The sequence below is a fragment of the Acomys minous genome (assembly GCF_964271855.1).
Source record: "Acomys minous genome assembly, chromosome: 5".
In the NCBI taxonomy this organism is placed as follows: Eukaryota; Metazoa; Chordata; class Mammalia; order Rodentia; family Muridae; genus Acomys; species Acomys minous.
Genome location: NC_140494.1, coordinates 83,591,646 through 83,614,900, shown reverse-complemented (window position 1 = coordinate 83,614,900; position 23,255 = coordinate 83,591,646). Strand labels below are relative to the sequence as shown.

At 47.9% G+C, this 23,255-nt stretch overlaps 1 protein-coding gene across 5 annotated transcripts in view; it reads left to right on the top strand.

The window, feature by feature from the left end:
• The first annotated feature begins 8,017 nt into the window (after nucleotides 1–8,017).
• DNMT1 (DNA methyltransferase 1) overlaps nucleotides 8,018–23,255 on the top strand; it is a 60,524-nt gene continuing 45,286 nt past the window's right edge. For 2 of the 5 annotated variants that reach the window (XM_084783146.1, XM_084783145.1), the window contains exon 1: nucleotides 8,018–8,121. Coding sequence is in view for 3 of the 5 variants with exons in the window: in XM_084783142.1 (XP_084639268.1) it covers nucleotides 13,629–13,708 (80 nt within the window). In the remaining 2 variants the exon portion in view is untranslated. Of the gene's footprint in view, nucleotides 8,122–13,551; nucleotides 13,709–23,255 lie in introns of those variants that run through there. The other 3 variants (XM_084783142.1, XM_084783141.1, XM_084783144.1) reach the window with 2 other exon arrangements.

Here is a 23,255-nt window from a genome sequence, read left to right as displayed (position 1 = left end):
GTGTGGTTTTAGGCAGACATTTCCCTCCATGAGTGTCCTGTCAAGGCACTCAGCCATTTCCAGTTCTCTATTTCATGCCCCACTCCCCCATCCTTAGCTTTGCCTGAGCTGGAATTACATTCAATGGCTTCTGGGAACACAGGGGCCAACCTTGACCTTTTCCCTGGGTCTGTTGGGAGGCTGTCTGGCTCCTGGCGGTGACTCATTAGGCCCGGGGCCTCCGTGTTTTCCTTCAAAGGTACACTTTAGCAGGTGAGCTGGGGCTCTTCTCCATCCCAAATCTGTACAGTCTGGGCAATTGGAGAAGTGGTCTCAGGGGTTGGCACAAGCCCAGCCATTCCTACACAGTTACTGTTTCCCCCAAATCATGGCTGGCCACCATCAAAATGCTTTCTTTTATAATGTTTATTTTATTTTATTTTATTTTTGTTTTTTTTTTCGAGACAGGGTCTCTCTGTGTAGCCTTGGCCATCCTGGACTCACTTTGTAGACCAAGCTGGCCTCGAACTCACAGCGATCCGCCTACCTCTGCCTCCCGAGTGCTGGGATTAAAGGCGTGCGCCACCACACCCGGCTTGTTTGTTTTATTTTAAAGTGTGTGTGAGCTGGGCGTGGTGGGGCATGCCTTTAATCCCAGCACTCGGGAGGCAGAGGCAGGCAGATCACTGTGAGTTTGGGGCTAGCCTGGTCTTACAAAGCAAGTCTAGGATAGCCAAGGCTACACAGAGAAACCCTGTCTCAAAAAAACAAACAAACAAACAAACAAAAAGTAAAAAGTAAAATAAAATAAAGTGTGTGTGTGTGTGTGTGTGTGTGTGTGTGTGTGTGTGTGTGTGTGAAGATTATGGGTATATACATGTGTGTGTAGTTCCTGAGCAGGCCAGTATTGGATCCTATGGTGCTGGAGTTACAGGCTGTTGCAATCAGCCTATTGTAGGGACTGGGCATTTTGATTCTTTGGTTGGTTTTTGTTTTTCAAGACAGGGTTTCTCTGTGTAGCTTTGGCTGAACCTGGACTCACTTTGTAAACCAGGCTGGTCTTGAACTCAGAGATCCACCTGCCTCTGTTGAGATAACAGGCATACACCACCACACCGGCTTTTTTTTTTCCCCCCTTCAACACGGTCTAAAGCAGCTCAGGTTGGCCTAGAATTCACTATGTAGTAGCCGAGGGTGCCTTGACCTTACGATCCTCTTACCTGCGCCTCCCAAGTGCTGAAATTATGCTACCAAACCGGGTTTATGCTCTGCCAAGGATGGAGCCCAGGACTTCCTGCTCGCCAGGCTATAGCTCTGAGCCCAGCCCAGCCCCGGCCACAATTATCTAGCTCTTTGTGGTTTTCTTCTATTTTCCTAAACAGGCTTAAGGGATGGTCTTTCCTCCACTGCCCAGAGGCAGGGGTCTCTATGGCCTGATCCAGGGCTGAAGCTCCTGCCGTGAAAGTGAGGCTAGAGTTTGCATCTCTAGGAAGCACATGATACTGTAAGAACTGGGTGGGTTTGGACTGCCTGGAATCCCTACACTGGGGAAGATGAGGCAGGCAGTCTTGGGGGTGGGGCAAGGGAGCTAATGCAGACCAGCCTAGCTGGTGAGCTCCGGGATGTGAGAGACTCTGCTTAAGTGAAGAGAAGAAGGATGAGGGAGAGACCTAACGTCGGCGGATGGCCTCTCTGCACACCTGCTCCTGTGAACTGAGGCATATGCAGATGCACACACACACATATGCATAGAGAGGCAGGCACACACACCCCACATACAGGCACATATACACAGGCAGACACACACCACATACAGGCACATGCACACCCACAGGCAGACACACACACACATAGAGGGGGAAAATCTGAGTTACATGTCACATCTGTAGTCTCTGCACTGGGAAGGTGAAAGCAGGAGAATTTGGAGTTTTGAGTCTGTCCCAGACTACACACTGAATTCCAGGCTAGCCTGAGTTACATACCAGGACAACATGTGTGTGTGTGTGCGTGTGTGTGTGTGTGTTCACTTCAGAAGCACATATACTAAAATTGGAACAATATAGAAAAGATTTGCATGGCTCCTACTTGAGGATGACAGGAAACTTTATAGTGTTCTGTGTTTTCAAAATGGCTTAAGGAAAAAACAGCAAAACAAAAGCAAAGTGGGGGGGGGGGTTAGGCAGTGGTGGCGTGTCTTTAATCCCAGCACTTGGGAAGCAGAGCCAGGCGGATCCTGTGAGTTCGAGGCCAGCCTGGTTTACAAAGGAAGAACAAAGGGGGACTAGTGTGGACATTCAGTAGGTAAAGGTCTTGTTGCCACCTGACCAGCTGACTTTGCCCCCTGGGGCCCAACAGTGGAAGGAGAGAACCAACTCCTGCAGGTTCTCCTCTACCTGCACATGTGCAATGCAGCACAGACACGTTCACATGCACACGCGTGTGCACACATACACACAGGTACACACATGTACACACATATACACATGCACACACAAACACATGTATGTATACATGTGCACATGAGTGAAAGCACACACACACACAGTCTCTCCAGCCTGGCCTCCAACACAGCTCCAGTCCTAGACAGAGTTCAAGTTACCCAACAGTGTTCTCGAGAAGGGAAATTCCTGTAGGGTGCAAGCTCGTGGCCTCTGTCCTCTGCACATGCAGCTAACGTTTTGACATTGCAACAGACAGTTGACAGAGTTCACACGCCAGAAGCAAGCCAAAAAGTTAAAAAGAAAAAAAAAATTCCCAGCACTTGGGAAGCAGAGATGGGGATAAATGTGACTTCAAGGCCAGCCTGGTCTACAAAGTGAGTCCAGGACATCCAAGGCTACACAGAGAAACCCTGCCTCGAAGAGCCAAAACACAAAACAAAACAAAACAAATCCATGATCTATAAAAGGGTCTTTAGGCATAATAGCCACTCCTGTAATTGATCTTGGGCTGGGGTATGGTTCCATAGCACAGCTCTGGCTCCACAAGACCCCTGGGTCCATCACTAGGGTGGAGGTGGACGACTCTGGAGGGTCTCCATATGTTGGTTCACAACCGTTTGTAACTCCAGTTCCAGGGAATGTGGCAACTTCAAACCTCCACAGGTGCCAAGCATGCACATGACAAGAAAAATAATAAATACAAGCATTCTTGCCCGGTGTGGTGGCTCACACCTTTAATCCCAGCACTCAGGGAGGCAGAGGCATGGTAGATTCTGTGAGTTCGAGGCCAGCCTAGTCTACAAAGTCTAGGACAGCCAAGGCTACACAGAGAAACCCTGTCTGGAAAAAACAACCAATCTACCTACCAAACAACCAAACAAAAAATACAAGCATTCTTTAGTCCTGAGCAGTATGGCTCATGGATGCTTAAAGTGTGGTTAGCACAAAGCAAAGATTGAATTTTAAATTTTAATTGACTAGCTAACACTTCAAATTTCTTCTTTTTGTCATTGTTGTGTTTTGTTTTGGTTTTTGGTTTTTTATGACAGGGTTTCTCTGGGTAGTCTTGGCTTTCCTGGACTCACTTTGTAGACCAGACTGGCCTTGAACTCACTTCGATCTGCCTACCTCTGCCTTCCTGAGTGCTGGGATTAAAGGCGTGCGCCTGGCTTCAAATTTCTTTTTTGAGACAGGTTATTATTCTGTAGCCAGAATAGCCTAGAACTTGTTAAGTAACTCAGGCTGCTCTCAAACTCCCAGAAATTGTCCTGCATCAGCCTACCAGGTACTGGGATTACAAATGAGAGATCAGGCCGGGCGTGGTGGCGCACGCCTTTAATCCCAGCACTCGGGAGGCAGAGGCAGGCGGATCGATGTGAGTTCGAGGCCAGCCTGGTCTATAAAGCGAGTCCAGGACAGCCAAGGCTACATAGAGAAACCCTGTCTCGAAAAACCAAAAAAAAAAAAAAAAAAAGAAAAGAAAAACAAATGAGAGATCAGATGTGTGTGTGCACGCGCGCGCGCGCATGTGCTGACAATAGCATTTAGGGGCTCACACATGCTAGGCAATTGTTCTACTGAGCTATTCTCCCAGCCTTCTTCTAATTTTAAGTAATTTAAATTAGCATATGTGGGCATTTGCTATAGTATCATGTTTTTTGTTTTTGTTTGGGTTTTTTGTTTTTCAAGACAGGGTTTCTCTCTCTCTCTCTCTCTCTCTCTCTCTCTCTCTCTCTCTCTCTCTCTCTCTCTTTTAGACAGGGTCTCCCTGTGTTAGCCTTGGCTGTCCTGGACTCACTTTGTAGACCAGGCTGGCTTTGAACTCATAGCGATCCACCTGCCTCTGCCTCAAGAGCGCTGGGATTAAAGGCATGACCACGTTCGGCAGAGACAGGGTTTCTCTGTGCAGCCTTGGCTGTCTTTGTTCTGTAGACCAGGCTTACCTTGAACTGACAGAGATCTACCTGCCTCTGCCTCCCAAACGCTGAGATTAAAGACATAAAGGCATGAGCCACCACTGGCTGTTTTGCTCTCTTTTTAAAAATTAATTTATTTTTCACTTATCTCTTCACTCTCTCTCTCTCTCTGTGTGTGTGTGTGTGTGTGTGTGTGTCTCAGTGGCATGGGTGGATCTCAAAGGAAAGCTTTCAGTAGTTAGTTCTCTCCTTCCACCAAGTGGGTCCTGGGGAGAAGAAACAGGTTGACAGAGTTAGCAGCAAGGAATTTTACCCATGATCCATCTGACCGGAGCAGCATCAGGTTTCTAGGATGGAAAGCAGGGGCCTTGAGCCAGCAGCCCTTCCCCATGTATTGGACCATATAATTCTGCCTTGGATCAATTTTTCTTTTGGCATTGTATTACCATAGCAACAGGAGTCCACCATGCCTATTGCTCTGATTATGATGACATGGTAACTTGTACATTTTGCTTCATGATTCGGAGGTTAGTTCTTTCCTCAGTGGTATCCAAATTAGTCACAGCTGTGATCCATAATCATTGATACAAATCCACTGAATGCAATGGCAGGAAAAGTGACTTTTCTCACTTCTTAAAGAGATTCAAAGACCTAACAGTTTAATCTTCTATCTATTTATCCATCTACCTGCATATCCATCCATCCATCCATCCATCCATCCATCCTCCAGTCTATCCATTCAACTGTCTTTCACCTGTACATTTATCCATTTACCTACCCATCCATCCACCCACCCATCCATCCTCCTATTCATTCATCTATCCATGCATCCATCTACTCATCTGCCCACCCACTCACCTATCCATCCCTCCATCCACCCATCTATATGTTCAACATAAATACTCGGGTGAGTTCGCCGAGATCTGCAGACCCTCGGTAACACTAAGGGGCAGCAATCTGCAGTCTGCACTGTGTTTCCCCAGTCACCTCTTTACTGATCAAGTCACCCCTGTGTCCAGCATCTCTCTCAGTTAGAAGCGTCATTGGCTTCTTGTCTTTCATGACCTTGACACGTTGGGAAACAGAGGTGTGTGGCTGGTGGGATGGCCTTTGCCGTAGGATTCTGCAGTATTTCAGCACTGCTCAATTTGGACTGCATTTAAGCAGTCATTGTGTTTCCCTTGCAGGGCCTTTGCTGGCAGCTCCATCACTGGCCATACGTACTGTTATCCTTTGCAGTCCCCAGCACCAGAAAAGTCAATTTCTTCTGATCACTTGGCTGAGTTGGTGACTGTCCGTTTGTCGTCTGTTGTGTCTTCTACCCTTTGGAGAAGCTATTTCCTGATTCATAATTGTGAAGGGTCCTGTGGTGAGATCTGAGGGTGCAACTTCCTGTATGACTCAGCCCTTCCTCACCGGCTCTTTCTTAGGCCTATCCTCATTATTTAGAAATGAAATAATTTATTTGTCAGCATTTTTGCTTTATGTCTCTAAAAGATAGCCAACACTGGGAGAAAGAAAAAAAAAAAAAGCTTAGTCACAAAACCAGCATCGTCTTATCAAGAGTATTAGAACTGGCCAGGCCGGGCGTGGTGGCACACACCCATAATCCCAGCACTCGGGTGGCAGAGGCAGGCGGATCTGGGATCTCTGTGAGTTCAAGGCCAGCCTGGTCTATAAAGGGAGTCCAGGATAGTCAGGACTACACAGAGAAACCCTGTCTTCAAAAACAACAATAACAACAACAACAGACACAAAACAGCTTCAGAACTGATAACCTGGTATATGGGCACTTGTCACTGAGGCTGAAGACCTGAGTTCCGTCCTTAGAACCACGTGCTAGAAAGGAAGGAGCTGACTCTAGTGAGGCGTCCTCTGATCGCCATGACCACACAGATAATAAATAACTTAATGAAAATATTGTTTGTTAATCCTGACTGTCCAGAATCTCTCTATGTAGACCAGGCTGGCCTTGAACTCACGGAGATCCTCCTGCCTCTGGAGTGCTGGGATTAAAGGCACGTGTCACCACACTGCTCCTAATTAAAATGTTTTCTAAAAGTATCAAAGTTGAAAGCCCCCCATACGGACTTTTGGGAAGGAGGACTGAGCAGGCCTGGGATGGAGGAGAGAGGAAGTCATGGGGTGTAAAGGACCCCATTTATACACATGGGGAATTTCCCAAGACTAATAAAGGAAAAAAAACCCCAAAAGTTAAAAAATGTCTTGGATTCCCCCCCCTTCTCTCTCTTTCTCCCTCTTTGTATTTATTTATTTATTTATCTATTTTATTTATTGGCTTTCCGAGATAGAGTTTCTCTGTGTAACAGCCCTGGCTGTCCTGGACTCACTTTGTAGATCAGGTTGGCCTGGAACTCAAAGAGATCCACCTGCTTCTGCCTCCCTGAGTGCTGGGATTGAGGGCATGCACCACCATACATAGCTTAATAAATCAATCTTTTTAATTTTAATTTTATTTATTTATTTTATTTATTTATTTTGAGACAGGGTTTCTCTGTGTAGCCTTGACTACTCTGGACTCACTCTGCAGACCAGGCTGGCCTCAAACTCACAGCAATCTGCTTACCTCTGCCTCCCAGGTGCTGGGGTTAAAGGCGTGTGCCACCAGCACCCAGCCTCAACCTTTTTTAAAAAGTTGAATAAGCCAGGTGTGGTGGCACATGCCTTTAATCCCAACAATCAGCAGAGGCTGATGGATAGCTGTGAGTTCGAGGCTAGCCTAGTCTACAAAGCGAGTCTAGGACAGCCAAGGCTAACACAGAGAAAACCTGTCTCAAAAAACCAAACCAAACAGAAAAGTCTGAATAAATAAACCTATAGTGGTTTGTACTTCTGTCATCCCACAGGAGATGGAAGTAGGAGCATCAGGAAATTTGCCTCTTGGGATTCATTCCTAGTAACCATTTGTGGTGTAAGATTGCCTACAGCCCTTCACAACCCAAGTAGGTTTTTAGGCAGGACACCTGACAATGCGCTGCTGTTTCCCCACCCCTGGCCCTGGCCCCTACGCCTGTTCCATCCCTCCTTTTATTTTCACACAGCCTTGATATGTTGTTGTTCAGGCTGACTGGCCTTGAACACGTCTGTTGCCCCCTCCCCTTCCAACCAAGGATCTCATGTGGCCCAGGCTGACCTCAGACTCACTGTGTAGCTGAGATGCCCTCCTTTTTTTTGGGGGGGGCTCTTTTTCTGAGGCAGGGTTTCTCTGTGTAATAGCCCTGGGTTTCCTGGAACTCTCTTTGTAAAACAAGGCTGGTCTGGAACTCACCCCAATGCCCTGCCTCTGTCTCCCAAGTGCAGGCATTAAAAGCCCCCCACTCTGCCTGTCTCCACCACACCACGTCAGGGCTGGTTGACAAGCACCACTAAGCAATGCTGGGGATGGAACACATAGCCTTGGGGATCCTGGGCAAGTCTTTGTTCAAAGGACCTAGATCCCTAGTTGCCGTTCTATCTCTGTTTGCTCCTGTGATTCAGAGCACCCAATCCAAGACTGGGACAGTGGAGGAAACTTCTAGAAACGTCTTTAATGCCCTGAGTAGAAAGTAGTGCCCTCTCTGTGCCAGGTGCTCTCGATGATTGGTGACTGCCTTTGGATCATCTGTGGGCTCCACTGAGGGTCGTTTGCGAAAGGAGCCTTCAGGTGTGGGCCCTCAAGTTCGATGGCCAGAGCCTTATATCTACACGCCGGTTGCTCTCACACCTAACCTACTCTTTGCAGCTCATCCAGCCGCTGCTGCCTCGGGTTTTCACGTCTTCAGAAGGTGGGTTACTCTCTGAGCACTCGTGGCTGCTTTTCTCTCGGGCTATAAGGGGCAAAGGGGGCATGGCTGCAGCGGGCCCAGGTGATGAGAGCAGTTTCTGCCTGGTGCACCATAAACTGTGACCACCTCTTTCCTGATTTCTGCCATCGGAGTTTCTAATGTGCTAGGAAAGAAATAGAGCTGTGTCCTCATGTCTGGTTTTGTTTGTTTGTTTTGTTTTGTTTTGTTTTGTTGTGTTTTGTTTTGAGACGGGGGTTTCTCTGTGTAGCCTTGGCTATCCTGGACTCTTTACAAACCAGGCTGGCCTCAAACTCACAGCAATCCACCTGCCTCTGCCTCCCAAGTGCTGGGATTAAAGGGGTGTGCCACCATAGTACGCTCTTATGTGACTGTATTTCTCACTGAAACTGTAACCTACTCCTTCAGGGGGGTGTTGGCAAACTGCCATCTGTAGGTCAAATCCACTCTGCAGGTTTGGCTATTTCTTTTTTCACATTTGTAGCCCAGGCTGGCCTAGTACTCCCAATTTAGTCAAGAATAATTTTCAAAACCCGGTGTGGTGGTGCACGCCTGTAATCCCAACCCTCGGGAGGCAGAGGCTGGCAGATTTCTGTGAGTTCGGGGCCAGCCTGGTCTACAAAGTGAGTCCAGGACAGCCAGGGCTACACAAAGAAACCTTGTCTTGAATCCCCCTGCCCTGCAAAAAGGATAACTTTCAACATCTGATTTGCCTGTCTTCCCACACTCCCTTCAGTGTTGACATTAATGCACTTGTGTGGTCTCACTCGGTTTATGTGGTCCTGGGATGGACCCCAGGGCTTCCTGCTTGCTAGGCAAAGGCTCTACTCACTGACCCACTCTCTCACAATTGCTTATTACCCCTGGGAACAGCGTGGAAGGCAGGTTGGAGTGCTTATGAAGAACTTAATTGGCCAATAGCCCTCTCTGGGTTGTCTGGGCCTTTGATGTCCTCACGAGGCCGAGTTGGTGTTTTGTAACAGAGCCTATGGGGCCCACACACTAAAATAATTTCCTGTTCAATCCCTTTGTGAAACATTTTCTGGGTCTGGGGCTCAGTGGCTCAGAGTGCTTGGCACAAGTGCATAAAACTCAGGGTTCCACCCCAGAACTGCATCAGGTGGGCATCATGGTAGATGCCTGTCTGTAAGCACTGGGGAGGTGGAGACAGGAGGCCATCCTTGGCCATACATCATTTCACATAGTGAGTTCCAGGCTTCCCTGTACTGCTGAAGGAACAATGTAGTGCCACCCTGAGATGCCACATTCCATCATGTGATGAAGTAACTGGTTTGGGTTTGGGGCTGTTGTAAGGAAACCACTTTGAACATTTCTGCATATATTATTCAGTTACAGTGCAAGCACCCAAGGCATGTAATTGCTGGGTCCTAACCTGGGAAGACACTGAACACTAGTAAATGTTGCCGAACAAACTTCCAAGTGCCTTATTAAGTGAGCTGAGTGTGCTGGCACACACCCATAATCCCAGCACTCCGGGAGGCAGAGGCAGGTGGATCTTTGAGTTTGAGTCCAGCCTGGTCTACAAACTGAGTCCAGACAGCCAACGCTACGCAGAGAAACCCTTTCTTGCAAAACCAAAAGAAAAAAAAAAATTGATCACACTTTTCTGTGAGTGTGTGTGCATGTGTGTTGATAAATACATGTCATAGTATATATGTGTAAGTCAGGACACCAGCAGGAGGATGTTGGTTCACTACTTCTACCCTGCAAGTCCCAGGGATTGAACTAGGATCTTTGGGCTTGGCAGCAAACCCACTTACCTGCTGAATCATCTTGCTGATCCTCACGTTTTTATTGGATGTGTATGCTGTGTGTGCATAGGCATGTGGCACAGGCATGTGGAAGTCAGAGGACTGCTTTCAGAAGCTGAGTTTCTTTATGGTCCAAGGCTCAAACACGGGTGGTCAGGTTCCTGTGGCAAGTACTCTTACCTACTGGGCCAGCTCCCTAGCCCAGCTGTACCAGTTTTCAACTTCTTGCAGGGTTAGGAAAGTGTTCCAGTATTGCTAACATTGGAGTTTTTCTTTTTTCAACTTGACCCATCCTTAATGACTAATGAGCTTGGGCTGTTTTGTTCATTTCATGGTCACTGTGAGGAAAAGTATCTTTAGCCCTTACTGTCCCTACAGGCCTATCTTTGAATTTGGAAGAGTTCTGATGGTAGGCTATAGCTAGCCTTTTATCATACCTGTGGGCTGCTGTGGAAGCCGAGGGGGCCCCTGTGAGCTCTGATAAGCCATGTGGGTGCGGTAAGGGAAGGCCAGGTGTTCTGATGCATATGGCTTTTCATGGCCAGGCTGGCATCAGAGGGAGGACTGGGAGCCCAGGGACAGGGAGGGCACCTGGAGGGGCGTTTTGCCAGATGGTTCAAGGGCTCTTTGATACAAAACTGGCAGGTGCTGGAGCCACTACCTGTGACAACAGGGAGAGTTCTCTGCTTGCGCAGGGGCTTTCAAGAAGGAGGTGGCTCTGCCCAGCATACTCCAAGGGACTTATGTGACTATCTCTCTACTTAAGCATGTGGAGTGTGGTGTGTGTGTATGTGTGTTTAAACATATTTTTGTGTTAAACATATTTTCCTTTTAGTAGCCTTGGCTTATTATGGAACTTAGTATGAAGACCAGGGGCTAGTGGAACTTGGATCATCCTGCCTTGGCCTCCCTAGTGCTGAGATTAAAAGCATATGCCATCACACCCAGCTTAAAAGTATTTAAAAAATTATTAGCCAGGTGGTAGTGGCACACGTCCTTAATCCCAGAATTCAGGAGGCAGAGGCAGGTGGATCGCTGTGAGTTCTGTCTCAAAAAACAAAGAAAGAAAAAGAAGAAAAGCACTTTACGCTGGGCCATGGTGGCTCACACCTTTAATCCCAGCACTCAGGGAAGCAGAGGCAGTCAGATCTCTGAGTTTGAGGCCAGCTTGGTCTACAGAGTGAGTTCCAGGACAGCCAAGGCTACATAGAGAAACCCTGTCTTGAAAAACAAAAACAAAACAAACAAACAAACAAAAAACAAAAAGAGCACTTTATAACTGACTAGAATTGTACCTTATCTGTGTATTAGGCACCTTTTGTGGTCGATGTAATGATTTAGCTGGTAGCTGTATCTGGCCCACCATTTTTTTTTCATCAATAAAGTTTTATTGGAGTGGGGTGTGGTGGCTTCCAATCCTCCTACCTCTGGTCTTGAGTGCTGGATTTATGGGCATGCATCACCACATCCACCATCTTCACTGTTAGGATTAAATGTGTGGTTCTGTAGTGTTTAACTACATGCACAGAATTGCACAAAAGATTTCTGGAACTTTTCCTTTTCTGAAACAGAAACCGCATTTCACTACTGTCTTCCACTTCTGCTCAACTTTTGCTACCATTTTGTTTTCTAAGAGTCTCACTATTCTAGAAGTTCATGGATGTAGTATCATGAATTTGTCATATTTGTTACTCTGCTTAGCTCAAGTCCCTAGGGTTGATCATGTTGTAGCTCAGACAGGATTTCTTTCTTTCCCCTTCAGACAAGGTCCTATATGTATCCCAGGCTGGCCTGAATCTCACTATGTCATAAGGCTGGCCATAAATTCCCAATCCTCCTGCCTCAGCTGCTAGAGTGAATGCCCACATCGTGCCTGCCTCAGGCATGCTTTGTTTTCTTGAGGCAGGGTTTCTCTGTGTGTAACCCTGGCTGTCCTGGGCTCCCTTTTGTAGACCAGGCTGGCCTCGAACTCACAGTGATCAGCCTGCTTCAGCCTCCCTAGTGCTGGGATTAAAGGTGTGCACCACGCCCGGCTCATTCTTCTCTTCGTTTATTCACCTGGTGCTAAGGTGGATCCCAGGGCTCTGGGTCTCTTAGGTAAGCACTTCACTGCTGAGCTATATATTCGAAATTGCTTCAGGCCACGTGGATGGTCAATAGAATTGTATAATTTCCCTGTGTTCTGCTTTTTTTTTTTTTTTAATTCAACACCGATTGTGGAAATGGTTCCTGGTCCCTCCACTATACTACATCATTGGTATACTGGCCTAAAAGTCGCTTGCTGAATTACATTAAAAAAAAAAAAAAAGATTTTATTATGTATACAGTGTTCTGCCTGCACATATACCCAGAGGCCAGAAGAGGGCACCAGATCTCATTATAGATGGTTGTAAGCCACCGTGTGGTTGCTGGGAATTGAACTCAGGACCTTTGGAACAGCAATCAGTGCTCTTAACCCCTGAGCCATCTCTCCAGCCCCTGAATTACATTTTTTTTTTTTCGAGACAAGGGTTCTCTGTGTAGCCTTGGCTGTCCTGGACTCGCTTTGTAGACCAGGCTGGCCTCGAACTCAACGATCCGCCTGCCTCTGCCTCCCGAGTGCTGGGATTAAAGGCGTGGGCCACCACGCCCGGCTCCTGAATTACATTTTTATTTTTTCCTTTTTTTTTAAAATTTATTTATTATGTATAAAGTGTTCTACCTGCATGTAGGTCTGCAGGACAGAAGAGGACACCAGATCTTCAGTATAGATGGTTTTGAGCCACCATGTGGTTGCTGGGAATTGAACTCAGGACCTTTGGAAGAGCAGCCAGTGCTCTTAACCTCTGAGCCATCTCTCCAGCCCCCTGAATTACATTTTTAAAGAAGTGCTTTCGGCCCTGATTGACAGATGAAGCCACTGATGAGTCCAGATCGTGTACTCAAGGTCATTTCAGAGGGCAAAGGGGTGAAGATTGAGGCTAGATATGAGGCTTTTTGTCTAAGAGCTCATTTTTCCATTTTCTGGGTTTTGTTTTGTTTTTTGCAGACAGGGTTTCCCTGTGTAGCCTTGGCTGTTCTGGACTCACTCGCAGAGATCCGCCTGCCTCTGCCTTTTGAGTGCTGGGATCATAGGCGTGCACCACCACGCCCAGAACCTGTTTTTGTTTTGCTTTTTTTTTTTAAACAGAATTTCTTCCGTATCTCAGGCTGTCCTAGAACTCGCTCTGTAAAGCCACCTGCCTCTAACTTCCGGAATGTTGGGATTAAAGGCATGCACCACCATCACCCATGCCTAGCTTTTCCTTTTTCAAAAGATTTCTGAAAATGATGTGTTTGTGCATGTGAGTGCAGTGCCCACTGAGGCCAGAAGAGGGTGTAGGATTCCCCTCCTGGAAGTGGAGTTAATAGGGGTTTAAAGGAGTTGGATGTGGGGGGCTGGAAAGCAACCCAGGGTCCTCTGCAAGAGCAGAAGTACCTGCTGTCACGTGTTGGGCCATCTCTCCACGGAAGGTGAGTGGCGCCAGCCGCAGCATGGACGAGCCCACTGCAGCCAGAGGTGTGCCTTGCGCCGTGCTGCGCATGCCTGCTCCCTTCAGGCACAGCTCGGTCTTCCCCTAGTCTTGCCCTGTGGTACACGCTGCTTCCGCTTGCGCCGCCCCCTCCCAGTTGGTTTCCGAGCGCGCGAAAAAGCCGGGGTCTCGTTCAGAGCCGTCCCTGACGACTGCAATCTGCGAGATGCCAGCACGAACAGCCCCGGCCCGAGTGCCTGCGCTTGCCTCCCCAGCAGGCGCGCTGCCCGACCATGTCCGCAGGCGGTAGGTGCCCTGCGGGGTGGGGGTGAGGAGTGGGACGGATGCTGAGGCATTTGTAGGGGCATCTCTTCTCAGGGTGGCCCTGCGGCCGCCGAGAGCCGGGACGCGCATGCGCGGGGCCACGTTTGGCACGGGCCGTGCTTCCGGTCGCGCGTGCCTCTGGCTGTTGGCGCCAAAATGGGTGGAGGCCAGGGTAATGGCGATCTCACTGACTGGAAACTTGAGGGGAAAAGACGAGAGCCCCTCCTAGCGCCCTGAAATAGGACAAGCTTTGGGGGTACCTCCAAGATTCCCGCTTTGGTCAGCCAGACTCCTGGGTCTGCAGGAAGTGGCCCCTTCCCGGTCTGTGGACACCCCTCAGCCCCCCTCCCAGCTCCAGCCGCCACTTCCGGTGCCTTGTAGGTCCCACCGCGCCCACCCCGGGGTCGCTCCCCTGGAGGCCCTAATGCAGAAGGGCTTTCCGTTGCTCTTCTTCCCAGCTCCGCTGCTAAGTTCTAGGAGCTTTCATGGTGCTGTGCTGGGCCTGAGCATCTTGTAGCTCTCGCCCTCGAGGGGTCTTCATGTTGTTATGATCATAAAAGGCAGGGAGCCCCTCCAATCCTGAAGCAATCACAGAGACGCCTTTCCTGCAGAGGGATGGTGCGGAATGGGCCTTCCACTTTGACAGTGACATAAACCAAGTTCTGAGATCCCAGGGCAATCGAGGAAAGCTTTGACACTGTCCAAAGCATGTAACATGGGGAAGAAAAGATGGATGATAATGAGCTGTCTCGCCCCCCCCCTCCCCCCCACTGCATTATTGTAACCGCTGTGAACCAATTCCTTCGATCCTGGCGCCATGGAGGCAGCTTTCTGCATTGTCTAGTGTGTGCTTATTCTGAGGAGCAAGGGATGGTAGGTAAACCCTCCATTTCAGTCCATGTGGAAACCCCACCCCCTCTACCAGAGATCAGGGGAGCTCTTCACTTCCAGGGCCCGCCACGGTGACCTGCCATGCCTCCATGGGTGCTTCTGTGTGCAAGTATTGGCGGGAACACTGGATCCTGCTTCCTGTTCCAGAAAGGCAGCATCATCAGTCAGTTCGTTCCTGAAAACTGGTCCCGCGAGTGCGTTAGTCATTGGTGCCCAGACTAGCTCTGGACTTACTCCAACCCGATCTATGAATCTACTTTTGCACTCTTATTTCCACGGGTTAGTTTACTGGGGTGATGCCAGGCCGATTCCCGTTGGAGCTTCTTGGGGCTGCGGTGGGAGAAGAAACTGAAATTCCCCTTCCTGTCAACCCCTGCGCCCCTCCCCACCCCCTTTGTCCCAGGACTATGCGTGCAAGTTTTCTACCACTGACCTACACCTCTGGCTGTTTCTCTCTCATACTGGCCTGGAACTTTCCCATCTCTGCCTATATCTCCTCAGTGCTATGGTTACTGGCATGTGCCACCATGATTTGGGTTTGGGTCTTGAATGCTTGTTTTTGACGATGGTATAGACGTAAAATGTAGCAGCCTATGTAGCCACCCTTAACAGTTTTTTTTTTTTTTAGCAATTTAATGTACCACACAATTTAATTTGTAACAAAAATACACATAAAACTTGGTGGTTCTTTAAAGTTAGACAATGAGATAACCGACCTTTGTGCTTTTGTCTTTTCTCGTCCTAACTTTTGTTTGTTCGTTCACTTGTGTGAGTTTTTCTTTTCTTTTTTCCTTTCCTTTATTTTCTTTTCCAGAAAGAGATTCTTGTAGCCCAGGCAGCGTGGCCTCAGTAGGGCAGGCTAGCCTTGATCCTCTTGTATCTACCTCTCTTAAACTTTTCTTGAGTTAGGAAAATTCAGTAGCAAAATATCTGCAGTAGGAGCTCTGAGAGGTACCTACATCTGACGGGGTAGTCCAGGGGCTGCATCGGGCCTTGATGGAGCTTCTGTCCATGCTGCTACTCTGTATTTAAGTGTGCATAGGTCTGCGAGACAGATAAAATATTTTAACATTTGGGTTCTAAGTCTTTAGTTTGTGTGTGTGTGTGTGTGTGTGTGTGTGTGTGTGTGTGTGCATACGTGCTACAATGTGTGTGTAGAGGTCAGAGGATACCTTGCAGGAGCTGGTCTCCTTTCCACAAGGGTTCCGGGTATAGCACTCAGGTCTTCAGGTTTGGTAGCATTCCCTTATCTGCTGAACTGTCTTGCCAGTCCCAGCCTGACTATTTCTTTGAAATATTCTAAACCCTGTGCTTCTGAAAAATAAAATCATGCTTTTTAGTCTGATGTGGCCATGGCCTTGTAACCTCAGCCTCTGGGAGGAAGAAGCAGGAGGCTCACAATTTAGAATTTATTATAGGCCTTGTTTGAAAACGTCATGCCTTTCAAGGTGAGGAATTTCTTTTCCTGAACAGGTGGCATCCTTTCCTTGAGATTTCCTTGTTGACACAGGGTTTTTCATTTCTTCCAGTTTTTTGTTTGTTTGTTTTTGTTTTTGTTTTTGTTTTGAGACAGGATTTCTCTGTGTAGCCATGGCTGTCCTGGACTCACTTTGTAGACTAGGCTAGCCTCACACTCAGTGATTTCCTCCTGCCTCTGCCTCTCAAGTGGTGGGATTAAAGGCGTGTGCCACCACGCCCTGCTAATTAGAATTCTTTAAAAATAATTTACTTTTATGTGCATTGGTGCTGTGCCTACATATGAGTTTGAATGAAGGTGCCAGATCCCCTGCAACCAACTGGAGTTACAGACAGTTGTGAGCTGCCATATGTAGTTGCTGGGAATTGAACTCAGGTCCTCCAGAAGAGCAAGCCAGTGCTCTTAACCACCGAACCATCATTCCAGCCCCTAATTAGAGGTTTTGTTTTGTTTTGTTTTGTTTTGTTTTGTTTTGAGGCAGAGTTTCTATATAGTTTCAGTTGTGTCTCTTGAGTCCTATTTTCTTTCTTTCTTTTTCAAGACAGTTTCTCAGTGTAGCCCTGGCTGTCCTGGACTCCCTTTCTAGATGAACCTGGCCTTGAACTCACAGCAATCCGCCTGCCTCTGCCTTCTGAGTGCTGGGATTAAAGGTGTGCACCACCATGCCCGGTCTTTGCTCTTATGTTTTATTTAAACTTGTGTATGAATGGTGTGTGTTTGATGTACATGTGCCATAACACACAGATACATGTAAAAAGACAACTTTACCTCTTAATTTTATTATGTGCATGTACCATAGCATGCATGTGGCAGTTAGGAGACATTTCATGGTATTTACACTTTCTTCCCCCTTATCCTGGATTTGAGATCAAACTGAGGTGGTCAGGAAAGTGTGACAAGTGGCTCTACCCACTGGCCCATCTCACCAAGTCATAGTTATTATTTTTGTTTGTTTGTTTGTTTAGTTTTTTGAGACAGGGTTTCTCTGTGCAGCCTTGGCTGTCCTGGACTCACTTTGTAGACCAGGCTGGCCTCGAACTCACATGATCCACCTGCCTCTGCCTCCCGAGTGCTGGGATTAAAGGCGCGCGCCACCACCGCCCGGCTCATAGTTATTATTTTTAAAGATTTGTTTATTATATATATAATGTTCTGCATGAATATATGGTTGCCAACAGAAGAGGGCACCAGATCTCATTATAGATGGTTGTGAGCCACCATGTGGTTGCTGGGAATTGAACTCAGGACCTTTGAAAGAGCCCCCAGTGCTCTTAACCTCTGAGCCATCCATCTCTCCAACCCCAGAGGATGATGTCTATGAGTCAGTTCTTAGGGGTCTTAAGATGGCACTCAGGTCATCGGATGTGGCAACAAGTTGCCTTTGCCCACAGAACCATTTCATCTGACCTTTTAAAAAAAATGTGCCAGGTATGGTGGCACATGCCCTTAGTCCCAGCACTCGGGAGGCAGAGGCAGGTAGATCTCTTGTGAGTTCGAGGCCAGCCTGGTCTACAAAGAGTTCCAGGCCAGCCAGGGTTACACAGAGAAACCACTGAGTCTGCCTTTTCATGTCCGTTCAAGACTTATTTTTACCTATGTGTATTTCATGTGCAGTCAGGTGCCCATAGAGACCACATGAAGGTGTCGGATCCCTTGGAGCTGGAGTTACATGGGGATGGGTGCTGCAGGCTGCCTTATCCAGGTGCTGAACTTAAGTCCTCTGCAAGAGCAGTGCTTGCTAGTAACCACCAAGCCAGCTCTCCAGGGCTTTTCATATATATATATATACACACACACACACATACATACATACACATACATATACATACATACATACATATATTAATTTTAATTAATTAATTTATTTATTTATTGGCGAGGGACACTGGGGAATAGAACCCAGGACAGATATTTTATCAAATGTGCCCTTGAAAAATGGGCCTGGGGCTGAGTGCTCTGGGGTGCGTTTTGGAGGCCAGCTGAGCTCTTGGTGGGAGTGGGTTAGGGTTCCAGCTTGGGCCATCAGTCATCACAGTGGGGAGCAGGGAACTTCCACCCTCAAGGAGCTAACTGTCAGGAATGTGGAGTCTGCTGTGTTAGCTTTTAATTCCAAGCTTGCTTGTAGAGTGATCTAGGCTTGTTCCTTCTACCGTTCCGCTAGGCGTTTGTGCGCCAGGTTTCAAGTCGCCCTTTTGTTTGAAACTGGATCTTTGTAGCCTGGGCTAACTTTGAATTTTCTGTCTGGTCTCAGCCTTCTGAGCGCTGCTGGGATTACTGGCAATACTGGTTTAGTTTTAGGTCTTTTTCTCAGAGGTCGAGGTGACCTGCTTATTTTCTTTTTGTATCTTCTTAGTGCTGGCCAGGGATCTGGAGCCTTTGGACATGCATGCACAGCAAGTGCTGTGCCCCCGAGCCACACCCTGGGCCAAATGATCTCTTGCAGTAGTTCTGTAGGTCAGAAATGAGGGAGGGATGGGTGGGGAGGAACCAAGCGGCTCCTGGGCTGCACTTCTCTGGAATGTGTCCTCCCTGAGGAACTGACAGTTTATTTTCTTGGATTGCAAGTCTGGGGACTTGATTCTCTATTTTCGTGTCTGTGTGTCTGTGTGTTTTTTTAATTTCAAGACAGGGTCTCGGGGTGATCTTGAGCTTAGTTTGCAGGCTTGTCAGTACACCTCGTGAGCATGGACAGGTAGGAGTGTGTGTGTGTGTGTGTGTGTGTGTGTGTGTGTGTGTGTGTGTGTGTGTGTGTGTGTGTGTTGCACCTGGGTGTGTATGTATGAATTCAGGTGCACTCCTCAACATGCATATAGACTTCTGAGGACGGCTTGAATTTAATTTTCACTTACTTAATCTTAAAAAAAATTGCAATTACTATAGTAAAGGGGCAGGGTTGGCATAGTATGTGTGAAGGACAAGGGTCAAATAGTTGCCACTGACACTCTTTCCACCTTTGTGTGGATTTTGGGCATCAAACTTAGGTTTCAAGGCTCGCATGGCAAACTCCTTAGACTACTGAGCCATCTCACTGGCTGTGTGTGTGTGTTTTAAGATTTATTTATTATTTATACAATATTCTGCCCACACGTGTGCCTGTCCACCACAAGAAGGCAAGAAGGCAACAGATCTGATTACAGGTGGTTGTAAGGCACCATGTGGTTGCTGGGAGTTGAACTCTGGACCTTCGGAAGAGCAGATGGTTCTCTTAATCTCTGAGCCATCTCTCCAGCCCCCATTTGGTTTTTTGAGACAGGGTTTCTCTGTGTAGCCTTAGCTTTCCTAGAACTCAACTCTGTAGACCAGGCTGGCCTCGAACTCGCAGAGATCCACCTGCTTCTACCTCCTGAGTGCTGGGTTTACTGGCTTGTGCCATCATGCCCGCCCATCTGCAGCTTTTTTTTTAATATTTCATTTATTTATTACATATACATATATGTGTGTTCTATCTTCATATAACTCCTGCAAGCCAGAAGAAGGCACCAGATCTCATTACAGACAGTTGTGAGTCATCATGTGGTTGCTGGGAATTGAACTCAGGACCTTTGGAAGAGCAGCCAGTGCCCTTAACCTCTGAGCCATCTCTCCAGCCCCTATCTGCGGCTTTTTACGTGGGTCCTTGCTAAGCCACCTTCCCATGCCTCTTCTGGTATGACCCGAAGCTTGGACATTCCTGTCTCTGCCTCTTGAGTGTTGGGATTGCAGTACGCTGCTGTGTTTGGCCAGTGCTAAACTGAGAGCTGTCTCCAGGTTCTGAAGTGGCCTGGCCATTTTGACTACTATGCCTTCTCAGTCTTTCTGGCCCGGCCCCCCCCCGCCCCCACCCCTGCAAAGCCAGCCTCTCAGGCCAAGTCCTGGTGTCCTCCATGCTTTAGTCTCTTTTGCAATGCAGCTAGAAGGCTCTGTGCTGAGGGAGTTAAGTGACTAGGCTCCTGCTGTTTGTCCCTGATAATCTTGCCATCTTTCATTCGAAAACACTGGAACCTTAGTCATAATCTGCAGAGTCGCTCTTGCCAAATGAGAGTCACGGGTCCTGGGGTCAGAGCAGCAGCATCTTGTGAGGAGGGACGGCATCATTTTGTTACCCAAGATACTATCATCAGACGGCCTCACACCATCTGATTGGCCAGAGGTTGGGAGGGAGGGAGGGGGGATAGTGGGAGACTGTCTTTATAACAATCAAGGTCCTGGCTTCCATCTCCAGCAGCGCACAGAAAAGGCAGGGTGCTAGAACATGGGGCTTGCCTTGTAGGCCTTGTTCTGCTGCCAAATTGTATTTCATACCAGCAGTTCCGGTTTAGGGTGTCGAAATAGCTTAGCCTTTGCAATCTCCTCTCTAGTCCATGTTTCTGTCAGACTAACTTTTCTAAAAGTGTGGCTCCAATATTGTGGTCCCACCTCTCCCATGGTTCCCATGATGATCCTTTGACCTTGGAGCAAGTGCTTCTGGGCTTCTCCTACCCGTTGCTGGCTCCTCTCTGGACCTAACCTTTTCTGTCTGGCACTGTTATGGCTGCTTTCCGGATGTCCCCTGAAGCAGCTGCCACACTGGAGCTCTGCTAGGGGAGGCCTCCTCTACCTGGGTCCCTCCTTGTGCTGTTGGGTGCTTGTTCTCTCCCCAGGGAAGGGCTCGAGTTCTGTGTGTTCCCTCTTCTTGAGGCAAGGTCTCTCTGTGTAGCCCTGACTGTCCTGGAACTCGCTCTGTAGAGCAGGCTGGCCTTGAACTCAGAGATCCACCTGCCTCTGCCTCCTGAGTGCTGGGCCACCGCGTCAGGCTGAAGAGCTCAGGGTTTAACTGTTTGTCTACATTAGAATTTTTTGAAGTTAGGTTTGGGGTGTGTGTGTGTGTGTGTGTGTGTGTGTGTGTGTGTGTGTGTGTGAGAGAAAGAGAGAGAGAGAGAGAGATACACACAGACAGACACGTATGTGTGTGACGTATGTGAAGGTCATATTTCAAAAGTTGGTTCTCGCCTACTTGCAGGAGTTGACTTTGGTCAGGCTTGGTGGAAGGTGCCTTTCCCACTGACCCATCTCACTGGGGACTCTACATTATCTTGTTTGAGGTAGGGCGGAACCATAAAATCCAGGCTGGTCTGGAACTTGCTGTTTTCCTGCCTCTACTACGTGGGTGTTGGGATTGCAGTGCAGTGCTGTGGCACCTGGCTCTGTATTCCTACTTCAAGGTTTATGTGTGTTTTATCTTCCTTAGATGGCTAAGCTATTGGAATTAAGGAATGATTCGCAGCTTGTCAGGTTAGCATACGGCTCAGGATGTTTTGAGTTCTCCATTAGAGAACTGGATTTTCTCATTCATTGTTCTGTTTTTGTTTTTGGAGACTGGGTTTCTCTGTGTAGCCTTGGCTCTTCTGGACTCACTTTGTAGACCAGGCTAGCCTCAAACTCAGAGATCTGCCTGCCTTTGCCTCCAGAGTGCTGGGATTAAAGTCTGTGCCACCACACCCAGCTCATTCACTTTTTTGGAGACTTACTGTCGTCTCGTCCCCTCCTCCATCCCCCCCCAAAGCCTTTGCTGTCTTGGACTTGCTTTGTAGACCAGGCTAGCCTTGAACTCAAAAGATCCGCCTGCCTCTGAGTGCTGGGATCAAAGGTGCATGCCACCACACCCATCAACTTGTAGCACAGGTTCACCTTGGATTTGGGATCTTGTGAACTCCTCATCCTGTGTGCTGAGATTCCAAGCCTGTACTACCACACCTCAGGATCTAGGGACTGTTGAGCTGGTCGCTGTTGCTGTGTCCCACCACCATTTTAAGGAAGAGTAACCCAGTTTGGGAGTATGACTCAGTGGTAGGCCTCTTGCCCAACATATATGAGGTCCTGGTTGATCCCAGCATCAGGTGGGACACACAAGGGATAAGACAGTCACGGGGGCTGCTTTAGCAGCTGTGTTTATGCCTCTGGCTACAGATGTCCACGTCTGCAGCTGCCTTTCTTTGAGTCTTGCCTTTGGCCAAATTACTGTAGGGTGTGACCACCCTACAGTAGTTTACTGAGGTAGAACTCAGGGGCTTTGTGTGTGTTAGGCAGCACTCTGCCACACTCCAACCTGAGCTTCTGAAAAAAAAACACCACTATTATGTAGAATGGTTACTAATAATTTATACTGATTCATATTATCAGTAATGCAGTGCTTCCTCTTTAACCAGCTATCTACCCAAATAACCACTCAGAGAGACTAGGATTTATTTAATTAGCCTAGAGCACAATGCCGAACAATAATTACTCCGTCCTAAATCACCAAGCTAGTCTAGATTCCTCCCATTCAAATTTCCCACATTATACTTGCTTTTTTTTTTTAAAAGATTGATTTATTGTTATGTATATAGTGCTCTGCCTGCATGTATACCTGCAGGCCAGAAGAGGGCACCAGATCACATTATAGATGGTTATGAGCCACCATGTGGTTGCTGAGAATTGAACTCCGGACCTCTGGAAGATCAGCCAGTGCTCTTAACCTCTGAGCCATCTCTCCAACCCTATACTTGCTTTTTAATCATCTCCTAGGTCTAGTTCATTTCTCCAGATGCTTCTTGGTCTTCTCGTGGCTCCATCTCTTATGTCCTCTCCTCTTTCTTCTCTTGATGGACCCAGACATCCTACCCGAGTCTCTGTATTGCTCAGCGCTGGCTGGTTGGTTTTTTTATTGGCAATACAGAGAACAAATGATGGGCATGTTTACACAATCTTGAGACAGGAGATATTTAGAATAAACATCACAAAGCTACGTCTGGATTGAAACTGGAGAGTGGAGTAAAGAAATGAGCATTTGAATGAACAAGGGTAAACTTTACACAGTCCGCAAAAACGTTATGCCAATAACCGTCCCAGAGCCTTATTTATTTTTAAGTCACAGGGAGCCAGGCTAGCCTTAAACTCCTTACATAGTCAAGGCTGGCCTGGAACTCCTATACCTCCTCCCCCTTGCTCCCAAGCTCTGGGTTCACAGGTGTGCACCGCCACACCTGGGTTCCTGGGTGCTGGGACCCACAGTGTGCATACCAGACAAGCACTCTTAAGACCCTGGCCGACCCGAGCTTGAGCCCTGCTGCTACACCGTACCTAGCCATGAGTACAACTGCAAGGCGTGGAGCGTCTTTTCTAAGCGAAAGCCCCTTTGCTGACTGCCAGGTTGGTAGGCAGGTC